Below are 18498 nucleotides of genomic sequence, written 5' to 3' on the forward strand. Positions count from 1 at the left end.
GTGTCTTCTATACAGCCAAAAAATTTGAAAATATCATTAAAGTAAAATTTACCTTTTGAAATATTAAAAAAAATTACAAAGTGAGACGGAAGTATAAAGATGTACAGAGGAAGAAGCAATTAATTCTCTTTGTGTATAGGATGTCGGGAAAACTTCCCAGAATACATAACATCAGAGATGTCTTTTTAAAGGTGAAGAGGACTTGGGTTGATGAGGGACAACAGTGGGAGGAAGAAATACTTTGGGCAGGGAAAATAGTCTCATTTCTTGTGTCACAGTAACCAGCCTGATGCATTTGAGAATGATAGTTTGGCATTATCTGGGGATGAAATGGAAGGGAGATGGGTTAGTTGACAGTGTGATTAGAGAGGTAGTGAAAGCTATTCACAAAAAATTTCTAGATACCTTTCTGCCCACAATAGTTCACTTATCTAAAGGTTTTAATATAAAGTAGTATTTTTAAATTATGGAAGGAGAAATGGTGAATTAGGATAAGTGGAAGAATTACACATGGCAAGTAAAGATTGGAGGCACAGGCACAACCAAGATCAGATTTAACCTCAGCCTCCAATTGAATTAATTTCATAAAGTGTCACTCATCAAATTCCAACACAAGTCAGGCAAATGTTTACCTAGATTGACTAGCAATTGCATGAGTCCCTGCCTCCAAATAAACATTCATTTTCTGTCCCTAAATCCCAATAGTGATTATATTCTCTCATGTCTTGACTCTTTTCCACTGGGGCTATTCTAACCTTGTCAAACTGTGATGCTGACACTGCATTTACTTTCTGCCACCTGCTCTTTCTTAACTTGACAGATTCCCAAAGGACGTATTATGCTCCTTAAGTAACTGTCTAGGTCTCTGCCACAGAATTCAGTGACAGCTTTTTAGGTATGACTTTGTGAAAGGACTGATGTGTTGAAATCTTTTACTGTTTGTGTCACTTCTAGCAATGGCTGATATGTCATCATGCTCATTAAACCTTTTGTACTATACTAACCTTGCAGAATGATTTGCCATGCTTTGCTTTGTCTTTTTCCACAATATAGCAAACATAAGCATAGCTAAAAGTCTAAAAGTCCCTAAATACTACTTACTAGGACTTCTAATGATGCTCACAGACTTACTTCTAAGTAGTATAACCTGCAGTTTACATACTGACAACACAAATTTCTTGTTGCAAGAGGACCGCTAGGAGATGATTATAATGCTCATAAAAATGTCATATTTCTTAGGAGTTTTGTGTTTGTATTTGGTGATGAATTTTCTTCTGATTCTCTTTAAGAACAAGATAGATTTTTTATTTACATGAACTATCCAGCCAAACCTGCATGAAGGCCAAGGGATGTGTTATATTTGGTCATATGACATTTCTCAGAAATTGTAATTTGAAAATAGAATTTGATGTGTGAATGTATATAAATAGCATTATTTGTTATTAAAGTACAGAACTATCAATTCATAATAATATGTGACCTGTAAATCTATTTTTAAAAGAATAAATTTAGGTCTTTATGTCATCTTTCAATGGGCCTAAATCTAGTTGCTGTTCTCTCTCTAAATCGACAAATGGTCCTTTTAGGATTGGCTTCCTGAAAACCCTCTAAGTGGTAAATCACGTTGGTATAGAAAGATGTGTGTGTCCCCCATTTGCACTCTATTTGAAAATTTTATTTATTTATTTATTTTTGGCCGCAACACACAGCATGCGGGATCTCAGTTTCCCGACCAGGGATCGAACCCGCGCCCCCTGCAGTGGAAGCGCAGAGTCTTAACAATTGGACTGCCAAGGAAGTCCCATGCACTCTATCTGTTTCCTTCAAATGAAATGCTCTCCTTTATTCAGATGCTACTGTACTTCATGGAATTCCTCAAACCATATGCATTACTTGAACTCTGATATTCATTGATTATTTGTAGGTGTTAGTCTTCTTTCCCCAGTGATACTGTAAACTTTTCTATGACTCTCATATACTTGAACTGAAGAAATCACTAGCCATTTAAACTGGTACATTTCAACAAATGTTCGATGTTCCAGAAGGACCAGTCATTCGTGAATTCATTTAATAAATTTTATTGAACTCCAGTGTGTGCCACACACTGTTTTAGGCAGCAGAGATATATCAGTGACCAAGATAACAATAAAAAAAATTAGAACATCACTGAATTTTAAATTTAGTTAGGGGAATCTAGACAATACATAAACAAGTTAAAAATATAGTATGTCAGTTTCTCACAAAGACTATTAAGAAAATAAAACAGGGAAGGGACATAGGATATGCTTCTAGTGCATGATAAGACCAGTTATTTTGAAGTGCACAATATTTTATTGTTAACTATGGGCACCATGTTGGGGTGGATGGCAGATCTCTAGAATTTATTCATCCAGCACAAATGAAAATTTATACCCATCGAATAACAACTCTTATTTGTCCTGTCTGGGCTTGGTTATTATTTCTTAGGTTAACTTTACTTAACTACACTGACTGGATTATGTCCTACTAGTATGCATATCCTTCACCTCCAATGTATCTTCACACAGAAATTGGCCAAAAATGTAACAAATACTACTGAGCACTTATTATTCACCAGGCATTGCTCTAAATGTTTGAGATACATCAGTGATAAAAGGGAGTAAAATCCCTCCTGCCACATAATGGAGCTTGCATTTTGGGGCAGGAGAAGATAGACAAGACCATAAAAAAATCAGTAAATCATATATACTGAGAAGATGGTCAGTGCTACGGGAAAAAAATGGAGCAGAGTAAAGGAAACTGGGAATTCAATTCCAAGAAGGGTTAACGTGTAGGCCTCATTGAGCAGGTGATACTTGAGATGTGTTGGAAAAAATTTTACCCTGAGAATGAGGAAAATAAGCAGTGTAAAGTCAGTAAAATAGTCTAGAAAAGATTAAATCACATATCTGAATGCAGAGGGAAATGAGGCCTGAGTGAGTCAGGGACATTAGTAAGAGGGGAGAGAAGTTTTCTGTCTTCTATTTATAATTCAGCTTTTCAACAAAAATTAAATTAGAGTTGCAACAAAATCAAAGAAAAAGTGTATATCATTTGCTAAGAGAAAACATTAAAGCATATTTTCAGTTAAAAATTCAAGCTATTTAGAGATGAAATGAGAATCTTACCATTTTTACTGATGTCGAGTTCTTTAAGGTTAACTAAACTAGCAATAGTGGTTGGCAGATTTGAAAGGTCATTGTCAGGAATACTTAGTTTTCTTAGAGCTTGACAGTTGAACAATTGCTGTAAAAAGAAAATAATAATTAATTAGATCTCAATGTGGTTAAATCCATTCATATATAAACTTAGTAACAAGATTCAATTCACCATCTTTACAAGTGTCATAGTAAAAGGGCCCAACCCCAAAAGGCTCACCTTCTTCCACACCCATCTTCTGGATTCTCTTCAGAGTTTTTTCAATTCTATTGCCATGTTAGTACCTCCCTACTCTCTGCTACCCACATTCACCACCCAAGGTGTTCTACTTTTCCCCTTCTGTTTAACATTAGTGTTCAATTTGCCACTGAACAAACTGATTTATTTTTTTCTTTGAAATAACTTCTGGAGTAGCCCCTTCCTTTTTATTCTCACAGCTACCAGGATTACCTCAATTCTCTTTCTCCACAACCACATATTACTTCCATTTAATCATGTTGAACATTTGTTTATCTGACATGCAAGAACTGCAATACAGTTGAATACATGAGCTCACATTTCTTTTGTGTGTCCCCACACCGCTTCATAAATACCTACCAAATGAGACATTTAATCTCTGATATTTGGTGAAAAATAACCACTAGTGGTTGGTTCACTTCTGCCACCAATCCAAAAGTACTAGATGGGGAAGAGTCAAGTGTTAATGCAATGGTTCTCAAATCCAGCATGGTTTTAATAATTGATGGTGGAGGTGCTTGGTTAAAATGTGGGTCCTTGGGCTTTACCCAAAGAAGTACTGATATGGTGGGTCTGGGGAGAAGATCAAAATCTTCATTTTTAACAAACACTCTAGTGATCTGGTTATTTTTATGTAGGTGTTTCCAGTATCACATTTCTGGAAACAATATGGTTAGATTTTTTAATCTATGTCCATCTCATCTTGACTACTCAAGATTTGAACAGCTGGGTCAGAATTTTTGATTCATTTCTGGTAGAATTATCTTAATGAGATCTTTTCTGTTTGACATTTCTAATTCTGTTTTGCTGAATTTCCACAGATGAAGTCCCTGGTATCCATGACTATGCAATTGGCCCACAGTACATTTAACTGCTGCCTGTTCTTAAATGTAATTCATAATTTATAGGCAAAACAATATAGTATGTGGTTGTTATTTCTTAACTCATTAGCTTTTCAAAAAATAGACTGTGCTGGTTATTACTTAAGATAAAATATGTAGTTTCTTTCTTTTGGCTGACTTGCTTTTGGCTCCTCACAAAGATTATTTGCAATACTTCATGTAGTACTAGGATTTCAATATTCTCCAGAGAAATGTGGCTACTTCTTTTTATAAAGTCTAAAAAAGAGAACTTTGATGGATAGTTTCCACTAACTACTAATTTTCCTTTTAAAAATAGAAAAAAAATATGTCCACACTCATGGCCAAAGTTAATTTAAGTTTTTGTCCAGTCTCTATCATTCTGTTAGGACCATTGCAATACATGTAATGTGGTTAGTTATAGATCCATAGATTTAAAAAAATCAATTGCCTCTTGGCTGATACTGGTAAGATGTATTAACTACTTTTTAGTCTGATTATTATAACCATTTTATGTAAAATTCAGACAAATTATTTTTAAAACTGTTTTTTGCTTTGTAAATTCAAGGCTCATCTCAACTAAACACTCAGTTTATCTCAAGAATTAATAGAGGTTCCTATATTCTTCTTCCACATCAGGAACAAAAGATTCGGGCGCTCCTGAACACCCTATTGCATAAGAGAATCCAAGATCCTAAGATCTTGAGAGACGCTAACAGCATGGCATTTGGAATCAGATTCATGTAGATTAAAACCCCACTTATCTACTCACTTGCTGTGTGATCCTGGGAAAGTTACATAATATCTTTGAATTCTATCAATTTCCTCATCTGTAAAATGGGGACAATAACGTTGCCTAACTTGAAGGATTGTTGAGAGGATTAAATGAGTTACTATGTGTCATCAGTTCTAAGTCTTGCACTTTTTCATGTATTAACATCTTTGCTGTTTGGGATTCAACTTCCAATCAACATTGTTATATTTGTAAACAGTGTTTTTTTTTCTTAGTGGTACTACAATAATGGTAATGGTGTTTCTTATAATCAATGGCCTTGGATTTGATGAAATGAATTACTTGTAAAAGTATAAAACTGTGTTTGGCACATAATAAGAGCTTGATAACTATTAGCAATTACTAATATTTATATGTTAATACAGAAACAGAAAAATAACTATATAATAATCTATTTCTTACTTTTCTAGATGATGAGGTCTCTGAAGGCAGGAGTCGTGTCTGATTCATCTTGGTGTCAACCTGTTTCACCTTTGTATATACCAAAGTGACTAGCTCCGTGTCTTTTACATAGTGTATGTTGCATAAATATATTTGAAAGTATACTTAGATAAGTAAAGAGAAAATGAAGAGAGTGCTAAGCTCCAGCTGAATGGTACTTCACTGGTTTGGAAGTTTCAGATAGATAAACAATCTCAGTGGAATCTAAATTTAATAAACAAGCAGTGAACTCTTGAATATGAGTCATGATGTCTATAAAGTGGCAAAGAAATTAAGAAGCATTTTAATGATTCTTTCAATATTCAAGTTTTGAATGAAAATGATGTAAAGAATGATCATGAAATAGCTGTAATTCTTCAATATAGTATAAAATAGCTACTCTAATAGCTAATTAAAGTAAGACTCTTAATGACTATGCCAAGGTAAATATCAGATATAATGAAAACACACTGGTAGAATATCTGCCCTAAGTTATGTTGATGATGGTGACAAGGTTGACTCATGAAAGTATTTCTGGAAGAGGTAATAAAAAAAATGGATCACCTAAGAGCCAGCACAAATTAGCCAGATGAAGGCTAAAGAGGAATAATGTTGTATTTGTAGCATCTAAAGATACTCCAAATTCAAAGATTGTGTAACTCAAACTAGTTTAAAATATTTGCTTGACAGCATGAGGATATTTGGATCATGGAGTGAAATCTCTGCATCCACAACTTCTACATGCATTTAAAATATAGTTATTGAATACCTATTATATAGTATGGTCTATGTTCAGCACTAAGGGTAAGGATGTGAAAAGATACCCGTCAATTTCTATTTTCAGCAGTATGGTGGACTAAATATTCAAAGAAAAACTTTTTAGTACAGCAAAATCACACACACACACACACACACACACACACACACACACATTACTTTAATGCGTAGGTGAGCTATGGATGTAAAATACTGGAATTTCTCAAATTCCAGAATAACAAGAAAATGCTAATACACCGAGTTAAGTGGGTCTGTATTTAGCTTTTGCTCTGGTGGTATCTGTTGGTCTCCGGTGGCTGAAGACTGAGGGGTTTTTTTGTTGTTGTTTGTTTGTTTGTTTGTTTGTTTGTTTTGCAACTGGAAGGATAGAAGATTGCTTGGGATTTGAACAGAGGTTGGAGATTGGCTTAGAGACCACTCCATACATAGTTGGGTTCTCCTGAGGGTGATACCATCAGTAAGTGAAGTTAAAAAAACAAACTGGGTTCTGCAAAAGGAGTCAGTGGTGAATGCATGACTTTCTCAGTTTTGTCTCTGAGTGAAGCGAGAAGAAAGAAAGGAAGGAAGGAAGGAAGGAAGGAAGGAAGGAAAGAGGGAAGAAAGAAAGAGAAAAAGAAAGAGGGAGGGAAGGAGAGAGGGAGGAAGAAAGGGAGGGAGAAAGGAAGGAGGGAGGGAAGGAAAGTAGGAAGGAAGGAAGGAAGGGAAAAAGAGAGAGGGAGGAAGGGATGGAGAAAAAAGAAGATAGGGAGAAAAAGAGACAGAGAACAAATAAAACAAAAACAAAATGTCTAATTCTGGGATTAAAAAGTCAGTGTAGGTCAAAACAGAAGGCAGTTATCTATTTTTAGTGGCATAAAAACAGATATATAGATCAATGGAGCAGAACTGAGAGCCCAGAAATAAACCCACTCATGTATGGTCAACAAATGTTTGACAAGAGAGCCAAAAAGATGCAATGGGAAAAGGATAGTCTCTTCAATAAACGGTGTTGGGAAAACTGGATAACCACAAGCAGAAAATGAAATTGGACACCTATCTTATACCACTCACAAAAAAAATAACTCAAAATGGATTAAAGACTTAAATGTAAGACCTGAAACTGTAGAATTCCTAGAAGAAAACATAGGAAAAAATTCTCCTTGACGTTGGTTTTGGCAAAGATTTTTTGTGTATGATACCAAAAGCAAAGTCAACAAAAGCAAAAATAAACAAGTAGGACTACATCAAACTAAAAAGTTTGTACAGAGCAAAAGAAGCAATCAGCAAAATTAAAAAGGTGACCTCTGGAATGGGAGAAAATACCTGCAAACCATTTATCTGAAAAGGGGTTAATATCCAAAATACACATGAAACTCATACAACTCAATAGTAAAAAAAAATCTAATTAAAAAATGTGCAAAATATTTGAATAGACACTTTTCCAAAGAAGACATACAGATGGCCAATAGATATATGAAAAGATGCTTGTCATCACCAGTCATCAGGGAAATGCAAATCAAAATCACAATGAGATAAGTACTCACACCTGCTGTCATCAAAAAGGCCAGAAACAGGGCTTCCCTGGTGACGCAGTGGTTGAGAGTCCGCCTGCCAATGCAGGGAACATGGGTTCGTGCCCCGGTCCGGGAAGATCCCACATGCCGCGGAGCGGCTGGGCCTGTGGGCCATGGCCGCTGAGCCTGCGCATCCAGAGCCTGTGCTCCGCAACGGGAGAGGCCACAGCAGTGAGAGGCCCGCGTACCGCAAAAATAAATAAATAAATAAATAAAAGACCCCAAACAACAAGTGTTGGCATGGGTATGGAGGAAAGGGAACCTGTGTACATTACTGGTGGGAATGTAATTGGCACAGCCATCGTGAAAAACAGTATGAAGTTACCTCAAAATAGTAAACATAGAACCACCATATGATACAGTAATCCCACTTCTGCATGTATATCCAAAAGAAATAAAAACACTATCTCAAAGACATATCTGCACCCCCATGTTCACTGCAGACAAGACATGGAAACAACCTAAGGGTCCATCAATAGATGAATGGATAAAGATGTGAGATCTATACATACGTATATATATGCACTACACTATCCATGAATGGTTGAATTCTCAGATATGGAACCATGGATCTGGACAGCCAACTATGGGACTTGAGCATCCAGAGATTTTGGTATCCGTGGCAGGTCCTGAAACCAATCCCTCACAGATACCACGGGAAGATTATACACAGATTTATAGCTTTCTGGGGGTTTGCGCCCCTAACTCCCATGTTGTTCAAGAGTCAACTGTATATACAATGAAATATTATTCATCCATAAAAAACATAAAAATTCTGTCTTTTGTCACCAAATGGATGGACCTTGAAGGCATTATGCTAAATGAAATAAATCAGATAAAGACTAGTATTTACTGTATGATCTCACTTATATGTGGAATCTAAAAAAGCTGAACTCACAGAAACAGAGAGTAGGATGGTGATTGTCAGAAGCTGTGGGGTGGGAGAAATGGGAAGATGTTGGTTAACGGGCACAAATTCCCAGCTATAAGATAAATAAGATCTTGGGAGCTAATGCACAGCATAGTGACTATAATTATCAACACTGTATTATATACTTGAAAGTTCTTAAGAAAGTAGATCTTAAATGTTATCAGCACACACACGCAAACTGTAATTATGTGAAGGGATTGAGATGTGGTACCCTATTGGTAACTTATTACCTTATTGTGGTAATCATTTTGCAATATATACATGTATCTAATCATCACATTGTACACTTTAAACTTACGTACGTTACCTGTCAATAATACCTCAATAAAGCTGGGGAAAATCAATGTAGAACTAAAATTCTGAACAACAGAGGCCTATGTATCAGAAAAAAGGGAAACAAAAACATTCTTAGATTTTTGCATTGTTTGGGAGGAGGGTAAAGACACTAACTTTAGATTAAAGTTAAATATGCATGTTAAAATTTCTAGGGTAACAATTAAAGAAATATAAATAAGGTGTATGATTTCCTAGTGGGAAGAAACAAAATAAATGGAATGAGATAGAGAAAAAAAAGATCTTTAATACATATAAGTAAATATTTACATATAATCTTTAATACATATACGAAGAAACAAGACAGATAAAAATGAAGAGTAGAATGGGATAAATTAATACAAATATAACAATAGCTGCCATTAATAAATATGGATTAATCTCTCCAATTAAAAAGAAGACTATCAGAGTGGACTAAAATTAAACATAATCAAGTTATATCCTATTACCAGTGATACACCCAAAACTTGATGGAAGAATGATAAAACTGGCAAAATTAACCAAAAGAAAGCTATTGCAGCAATACTGATTTAAAGCAAAAAGCATTACTAGAGAGATAGTGACTTTATGTTAGTAAACACTTCAGCTCACCAGGAATATATAATTCTAAACTTGTATGCACCTAGTATCATAGCTTTAAAACAGTTAAAGAAAAATTTGACATATCTACAAGGAGATATTGTAAATCTACTATCATAATAGGCTATTTTAACACATATCTCTCAATAATTAATTTAAAACAGATAAAAATAAAAGAAAAGGTACAGAAGAATTGATGGCCACTAGCTTGTCCTAGTGAACACATATAGAATGTTAAACTCAACTACTATAGAGTACTTTTTAAAAAAGCACATATGAAAACCTTCTGATTAGCCATGTACTAGATAGACATAAAGGAAGGCTCAACACACTTCAAAGAATTTGTAATAAAAAGACCAAAATCTTGGACCATAATGCAATTGTTATAAATTGTTAACCAAAAGATAGCTTTAAAAGCTTCTATATTTGGATATATATAAAGTTAAATTCAATAATCCCTGGTCAGAGAAGAAATCACACTGGAAATTATAAAATATAAGCAAATAATAACAAAATATTACCTGTCTAAAATGGTGGGATATAGCTAGAGTAATTGGCACTAAATTGTAGCCTGAAATGCTTACATTAGGAAAGATAATCAGGTGAAAATGAATGAGTTAAGCATGCAACTTAAGAAGACAGAAAAAATGTTAACAGAATGTAGAAAGGAAGCAACGATAAAGAAGAGTCCCTTGCAACTCACAGTGGTCTATGAAGTAGGAAAGCTAGAGATTCTGAAACAAGCCCCAGACTGGGAGCTCCTCAAACAGAGGGACCATGTCTTTTCCAGGTCACTGTATGTATCTTATGATAGTTTTTGTCTTTTTAACTTTTTTACTGTGAAATCTAAATACACAAGAGTGTATATAATATGTATTTTTTAAAATTATGATGATAAAATAAAGAGCCATACTCCTCAATCCAGTTTAAGAAAGCTACTTTATTCTCCTCCCAATCATGTCCCTTTTTCATCTACCTGATCCACCAAAAAAACAACCAATTTCTCATTCTCTCACTTTTCACCACAGTTCTACTAATCCTAAATATAGATATTGTTTAGATTTGTCTGTTAATTTTTATATAAATGGAATAATAGGGTATACATTTTTCTGTAACTTGACTTTTTCATTCAATGCTGTGTTTTAACATTATTCCGTGTTTATGCATATAATCTATTCATTCACCTTTACTACTTTATGCTTCATATAACAAAATTTTCTCATGTAGTCTACTGTTCACAGACCTTTGGGTTATTTCATTTTTTTTGAACAACGTTGCTAAGAATATTCTTATATACATCTGCTAGTGAACATATACAAATGTTTCTCTGAGGAGGTAGGCAAATTTACTAAGTAATAGAATTTTTTTTCCCAATGTGACTATAATAATTTAAAGTCCCACCAACAGGGATAAGAATTATTTCTTCATATTATTTCCAAAATTTGATATTTTCAGACAATTTTTCCAATCTGTGGTATGTAAAATGGTAACACATTTATCTATTACTAAAAAAATTGAACACCTTTTCGTGTTTTATTCATTTGAAAGAGTTCATCACATATTCTGAATATGAATTTTTGGAGAGTTCTCTCAATATATGGCTCATCATTCCATTCTTTTTATGGTAGTTTTGATAAAAAGACATTTACAATAGTCAAATTTATCTCTCAGTTTGAATGTGTGCAGATGGTCTCCTATTTTTTCCCTACCTAAAAGTTTTAATGCTTTGATCTGACTAATTTTGAATTTATTTTTGAGAATGATGTGAAGCAAGGATCCATTCTTTTCTCTTTACAGAGGACCAGTTGTTCCATTTTAAAAATAGGTCATTAATTTGTCCACTGATTTGCAAGACAAGTTCTGTTGGATTTCCACATGGGTCAGTCTTTGGACTTTCTATTTCTAGTCCACTGGTCTATTTGTCTATCTCTCATTCCAGCTGGGTCACCAGAAATCTAAGACTCTGATTTGTGTTTGTGCCGGAGAAGAATGGGGAAGGAATGTAGAGAATTCCTGGAGAAGGAAGAAACAGTCCATCTAGGCTTTGAGAGAGGAGAGGTTCTGTGAGCAGAAGGTAGGGTGGGGAAGTAGGGGTAGATTGGGAAGCGCAGAGCAGTTCAGGAAGCTGTAAGAGGAGGAAAGGACCAGAGGTATGTTAGGAATGGCAAAAAATTAAAAGTGACTCTAAGCTTTGTGGAGGGGGATAGAAAATGCAGATTTCAGCCAGAAAGTGAAAGGGTTTAAGAGTCAGGGCTTTATCCCACAGGAGGTGTTCAGATGGTGATTTTTAATCATTTTTGAGTCAACCTTACTGATACTCTCTCCAGAAACACACACACACACACACACACACACACACACACACACACACACACACACACACACACACACACACACACATTTGCAGCCAGTTCAAGGAACCTGCAAATCACTGGAAGCCCATGCATGGTTCTGTGGACCAGGTTAAGGACTTCTGTGATAGGTCATGCCACGTGACTTCTAAAAAGTCAAATGTGGGCTTCCCTGGTGGCGCAGTGGTTGAGAGTCCGCCTGCCAATGCAGGGGACGCGGGTTCGTGCCCCAGTCTGGGAGGATCCCACATGCCACGGAGTGGCTGGGCCCATGAGCCATGGCCGCTGGGCCTGCGCTTCTGGAGCCTGTGCTCTGCAACGGGAGAGGCCACAGCAGTGAGAGGCCCACGTGCTGCAAACCCCGCCCCCCCAAAAAAAAAGGTAAATGTGATCAGGTCCATCTCCTGCTTATACTTTTTCAGTGGCTCTCTCCTCTCTTCAGGACAAAGTCCAAGTTTCTTAATATGGCTTTCAATACCGCTTACCTCTATAGAGTGTTATCTTGTCATTCCCCTGTCTTTTGTCTTTTTCTCATACCTTCCCTCCTACCATCCTGCATGACCACATCTCCAGACACACTGAGCAGCTGCCAGTTTCTGTATCCACCATGCTCTGCCTTGCCTTTGTAAATGCCAGGTCTCCATCTGAAGCTTTTTTCCACCTTGCCCTATCCCACCTCCCTTGTACTGTCTTTTCCAAGCTCAGGCTTTCTCACCTTTCTGGTCACAGCTTAAGACTGGTTTACATGCTCCATTTGTGTACTTTCATAACATTCTGTATTTATCTCTATTAAAGCCTGGATGCCCCTGTTTGGGGATTACTAGACCTTAAGCTTCTTTAGTTTCTGCAGCATCTGCAGTGTATAATGTAACGCCTGACACATACTTTCTCAGTAAATAGTTGTTCTTTCATGAAAATTCTTAGGCAGGGGAGTGGCAAATAATAAGATAGTGCCATTTCTTAAGTGCCTATTATATAGGTGCAAGGCACTAACCTAGATTTTATAGTATATGATCTACTTCTTGCAACAATGTTGTAAGGAAGGTATTATTATTTCTACTTTGCAGATGAGAAAACACAGGATAACTTTTACAAGGTCATATATGTAAAGTGCCAGAACCAGCATTCAAATTCAGTTTTGTCTGGTACAAAGCCATTTCTACTTCAGTGCATTGTTCCCTCTGTACCATCAGATCTGTGCTTGGGAGAGACAATAGTGACGACTGACAACAGCTGGTGGCTGTCTGGGAGGGGAAAGTGAATGAGATAGGGGGAGTCTTCCGCTCATAATAATGGTCCTACAGGGGTTAGAGGAGAAGACTAGGATTCAGTGACTATCTTTTGACAGCAAAAATCTAACTTAGAGTAAATCTGAGTATATGTTACAGCACTTTGCTAACTCTGAAGTGCTACATAAATGCAAAGTATTATAATTTGGATTAGCATTTTATTATCACCTTTACACTCAGGCTTGGAAAACTAAGGACACAATGATGATATCATGAATGTGAATGACTAGATCTCAAAACATAGTTCCTTAGAAAAAATAAGATAGGGTGTTTATTTATTCCACTACAAATTTAAAAAGTATTAGTTGCTTGTGAATTGTAAGGAGACAAACCCTTTTCCTGAGAAGTTTCATGTAAGATTATAAATATTCAATGAGACTGTTATTGATGCCCTATGTTGGCACAAGTGGATTCCACCAGGGAAAAGAACTAATTGTCTAATGAGTTGGCATTACTGAATGGCTGGTTTCTCAGAAGTTCTTCCTTTGAATTCCTTTAAAAGTATTCAGGCTACAGTGTTTCCAAATTCATTTGAAAGCTGTTTCAAAGAAATAATTATTTTGTGCACATTATAATAAAATGTTTTAAAATTCTTTAGTTTAATACAAGTGTTAATAATTATCTTTAGTTAGAAAAGAGCCAGCTCAAAAATAATAGAATAAAAATAGTTTTAATGTATGCACTTGGTGAAATTGTACGCTTCTAATTATGACATTATTCACTTCTTTCTTTACTTCTTCCCTGTTTCCTTCCTTCCTCCCTTCCCTCTCTCCTTCCTTTTCTTCCTTTCTTCTTCCTTTCTTTCCTGCCCATTTCCCTTCCTTCCTGACTGCTTATATTAAGTGAGCACTTCTTGAACATCTACTTAGTGACAGACACAGCACCAGGACCCAAAGAAGAAAAGTATCCCCTTCCTCAAGAATACAGTCACCTAGCAGTTATAAATACACACAAAAACTAAGATGCAATGTAGTAAATACTAGATAAATACTACAACAGAGACAGGGCTTTGCAAAGTGCATATTATTCCAAAAGAAACATTCCTAGACTTTGCCCTTAACCTAGAGAATTTGGATGCTTGGATTTGCATGACTTTTCAACGATTCTACACTGCTCTCTCACATTATCATCCACCTTGTAGAGGTTCATAAGCAGGAAAGGGACTGACTCAGATTTTTGTTTTTGAGAAACTGGCACCTGTGACCAGAAGGAGGCAGAAGGACAATGAGAAAACATCTAGGTGAAAAATAATGAGAATATAAGTTAAGGCACTGTCAGGAAGAGTGAGGCACTCTGGGAGGAGAAATCATTAAGACTTGGTGCCAGTAATACATGGGCAGTCAAAGGAGGGAGGATTTTGTGGTCCAAAAACACTTTAAGGTCTCCAGTAGTAGTGGAGCTGTGGGCTGGTGTGGGAAGTACGGAGCTGGACAAATGCTGGTAGCATCAAATAAGATTGAGGCTGTAGGGGAAGGGAACACTTATAATCCCTTCTAGTGCATTTTAGCAATATTGGATGTGTTGCAGAGACAAGATCTTTTCTTCCCTGGAGAAAGATGGCAACTACAATAAATACTCAGGCATTTTATCCTAGAAAACAATAAATATTATTGCTGCTGTTTTAAAAATACAGATCTTTTCAGCAACAATTTGCCCATTGGTGGTGTTGAGTCATTTCTCTCTTTGGAACAGCAAGTTTATTTTACCATTTGTCAGTGTCTTAGAAGGAAGGGAATATATCTGTTTTATTGGACTAAGAGCGTCTGTTTGAATATATAAGACATAGCACCTTGCCTTACACATTCTGCTTGATAACAATTTTCATTTAAAATTTTTAAAATGAATATATTCTTTAACTTACATATTCATGATTATTTCACTTGATGGTACAAGCTTATAACACCAGGAAAGAAATAGGAAGAGTGAAAAGCTGGATATAAAAGTTCCATAAATGTTCTTAATTTTGATGTAGCTTAATGGCTGCTAAGAGTTTGGGGTAGAATCTTGTTATCTCTATAGTACTTAAGACAAGTGATGTGTGTCCTTTGGGATTTTCTTTTGTTGCTTTTTTAATAACTACTAGTTGGTAAAAAAATTTTGGTTAATTAACATTTATAAAAGTATTGGCTTTGTCTTTAGAGAGTAATCAATATGGTGTGTGAACAACTGGGTTGAATGGCATTAATTTAGACCTTCATATTAGTATAAGCTGATATATATGTATATATACATATATAGATATTAGTGTAAGCTGGTATATATATATATATATATATATATATATATATATATATATATATATATATATATATATATATATTTAAAAAAATTTTTTATGTCTATGCCCTAATCAGTTCTAGGTACTAAAAACCTAACCTGTGCTGACTAGCTCTGCCTAGGTCAGTAAACCAAAGAGAAGATGGCTAATGGTATAGTTGAAGTCTCTTTTTCACTTATAGTCATAATGAAAAGGTTATACACTTTGGAAGCAAACAGACCTAGATTTGAATTGATTTCATGGTTAACAGGTGACATGCTATTGAGCAAGTTCCATACATTTTCTCTAAGGTTCAATTTATCATTAAAAAAGCCCAACTAGACTGTGCCCTAACCTTAGCTTTAACAATGCCTTTCTGCCAAGCACTTCCTTGACCCTCCAGCATAACAAGATGAGTTGTCTCTCTACTGTGGTTGTGTATAATCTTGTGGACATATTTCTACAATCCACTTTTGCAAAATCAAATTCTTTATGCAACAAATATTCAGTAAGATCCTAACTTTGAACCAAACATTGTGTTTCCTGTCAAAACAAAGATTAAATAGACATAGTCCCATATTTTAGTGTCTTTCTTCTTCAATCTTATTTCCCCAGAGTAGAGTAGGTATTCGGCAAATATGTACTGAATGAATAACTACAACAGGTTTGGTGAGTGTAACTGTAGAATTGTATACATGGTAATATGCAGGCACAGAGGAGAGTTAAATAACCATGCCAGTGAGTGAAGCATGAAGATTGTAGGAGAAGGTGACAACTGAGATGAACCTGAAGTAGCATGTGAGGCAGAGAAAACAGGATGAGCTTAGAGACAATAAAGAGCTTTGTGTTTCAGGAACACTTCCTGTGAGAGCAAGAGTAAAAGATTGGAGAGGCAGGTTGTAGCTAGACCATGGGAGGCCTCCTATAGCATTACATGCTCAGTTGTGTGGTTTTTTTTCCTGCAAGTTAGAGAGGAGACAGGGAATAGGCTTAACCTTGGGGGTAGCCTTGTCATATTTACATTTGGATCTACCACTGTTGGCTGTGTGAAGAATAAATTGGGAAAAAGAAAATCAGGTTTAAGACACATCATCAATAAGGAGACTGTTTTATTAGTCTGTTGAGAGATGATGAGGGCCTGACAAAGCCTCTGTTCATAGGGTAGAGAGAGCAGATTTAGGAAATATTTAGGTGGCAAATGTGATAGAACTTGGCCACTGATGTGACGTGGAAGGTCAGTAAGTAGGAAGAGTAAAAAATGACAGGGTCCTGGCATTGGGACTGAATGGATAGTCACCAACTGAAACAGAGAATATAGGACAGGAGACAGGTTTCTAGGGGGAATCAGACGTGCTGAGTGTGAATATTCAAGTAGGCCCAGAACACACATTTAATCTGAGGACTGAAGGGTAGGGCTGAGCTGCCACAAGAGATTTGTGAGTCTTCAGTATGGTGGCTGAAAACGTGAGGATGGATGAGTGCGATAACCTAGAGAAAACAAGAAGCTCCTTCCTCGTCTTCCCTGAAGTTATTATTGTAAAAGTCACACATGAAACTTTATTGCCCCATTTAATGGATTATCTAGTTTTTGCCTTACTTGGCATCCCTATTCCATTTGACCATGTCATCACTCCTTCCTTAGAAGACTTCACTCCCTCAGTTCCATGACTATGCTTCTAAACAGAGTTCCCACTTCTGTCTGCCGGAATCTCCCCACGTCCCGCCCTGCTGGCCTTGGTCCTGATCCAGTTCTCCGGAGGCAGTTTCCCTGCAGGCTGATGGCAGCATTTCACGGGCAGTGAAGAAGCAGCCACCATGAATGTTAATGAGCAAATTCACGTGGTGAACGTAAATGCAAGCATTTATGCAATCAGTTCTTAACTATTTAGAACGAAGAAAGAGAACCTTTATTCCTATTAAAGGCCACTGCCACACAGAAAAGAGACAACTGAGAGCCATGGGACTTAAATTCAACACAATTAACCTTTTTTACCACCTCAGAAAAAAAAAGAAAAAAAAAAGAGAACAAACGTTTATCATCCACTTCAAATTTAAAGAAAACAGAAAACTCTCTAGGCAGTCAAGTAGCATGCACAGGTATACACACATGCCAAAATGAAAAATCAACAGCAAGGCTACATTGTTACCAGGAAATCAAGACGCAGCAAAAAGGTTCTAAAGAGAGAGAGAGACTATTGTCATTTTCTGGAATCTCTGGTCAAGATTCAGCTCATGTATTGCTGTTTTGGGTTCATTACAGAAACGGCAAACCATCTCTTTGTATAGAAAGGATAAAATCTCTAGGATTTTGTTAAAATTAATTTTCACATAAATTTTGAAAGAAAAGATATCTGCAAAAGATTTTCTCTCTTTTTATATCACTATTGATTGAGAAAAGAAAATAACTTCCTTTCTGCAAAGTGATACTATCATTTCTCATTTTATAGAAGAAAGTCAACTTTTTGGCTTTCTTTATGGTATTACGGCTCATAAAAATCGCCAACATTTGTTGAAGGTTTTATGCTTTGCCAGGCCCCATACTCACACTTCACGTAAGTTATGTTATTTAATCTATAACAATGAAGAAAAATTACCACAAGGTCAGTAGTTAACAAAAATAAGATGTAGGTAAAACAGTCCAACAAGGTAGATGGTATCTCCTAGATGGGGGAGAAACTGAGATTGAAAACCTTCCCCAAACTCAAATTCAAATTTAAATCTGCCTGATTCTAACTAAACCTCTACAGCTTTCCACTACACCAGACATTTCACTGCTAATTGCTCTTCATCTCAGCAACTAGAGTTCTAGTGAAATTTTGGAGCTGACCTTTGAAGTTAAATATACCATCCAGCAGGCAAAAACTGTGAGCTTACATTATTCATATCCTTGGCTTCTCTTCTTTTCCACCACTGCTCAGCACCTGACTGTTCACTATCTATG

General features: G+C 36.1%; 1 protein-coding gene across 5 annotated transcripts in view; it reads right to left on the reverse strand.

Annotated features, from left to right (window-relative positions):
* Positions 1-18498, reverse strand: part of LRRC7 (leucine rich repeat containing 7) — a 493673-nt gene that overhangs the window by 279411 nt on the left and 195764 nt on the right. For all 5 annotated transcript variants that reach the window (XM_067005975.1, XM_067005982.1, XM_059056301.2 and 2 more), the window contains one exon: positions 3147-3264. In XM_067005975.1, the coding sequence (XP_066862076.1) occupies positions 3147-3264 (118 nt within the window). The remainder of the gene's footprint in view (positions 1-3146; positions 3265-18498) is intronic.

Source organism: Kogia breviceps, chromosome 1 (genome assembly GCF_026419965.1).
Source record: "Kogia breviceps isolate mKogBre1 chromosome 1, mKogBre1 haplotype 1, whole genome shotgun sequence".
NCBI lineage: Eukaryota > Metazoa > Chordata > Mammalia > Artiodactyla > Physeteridae > Kogia > Kogia breviceps.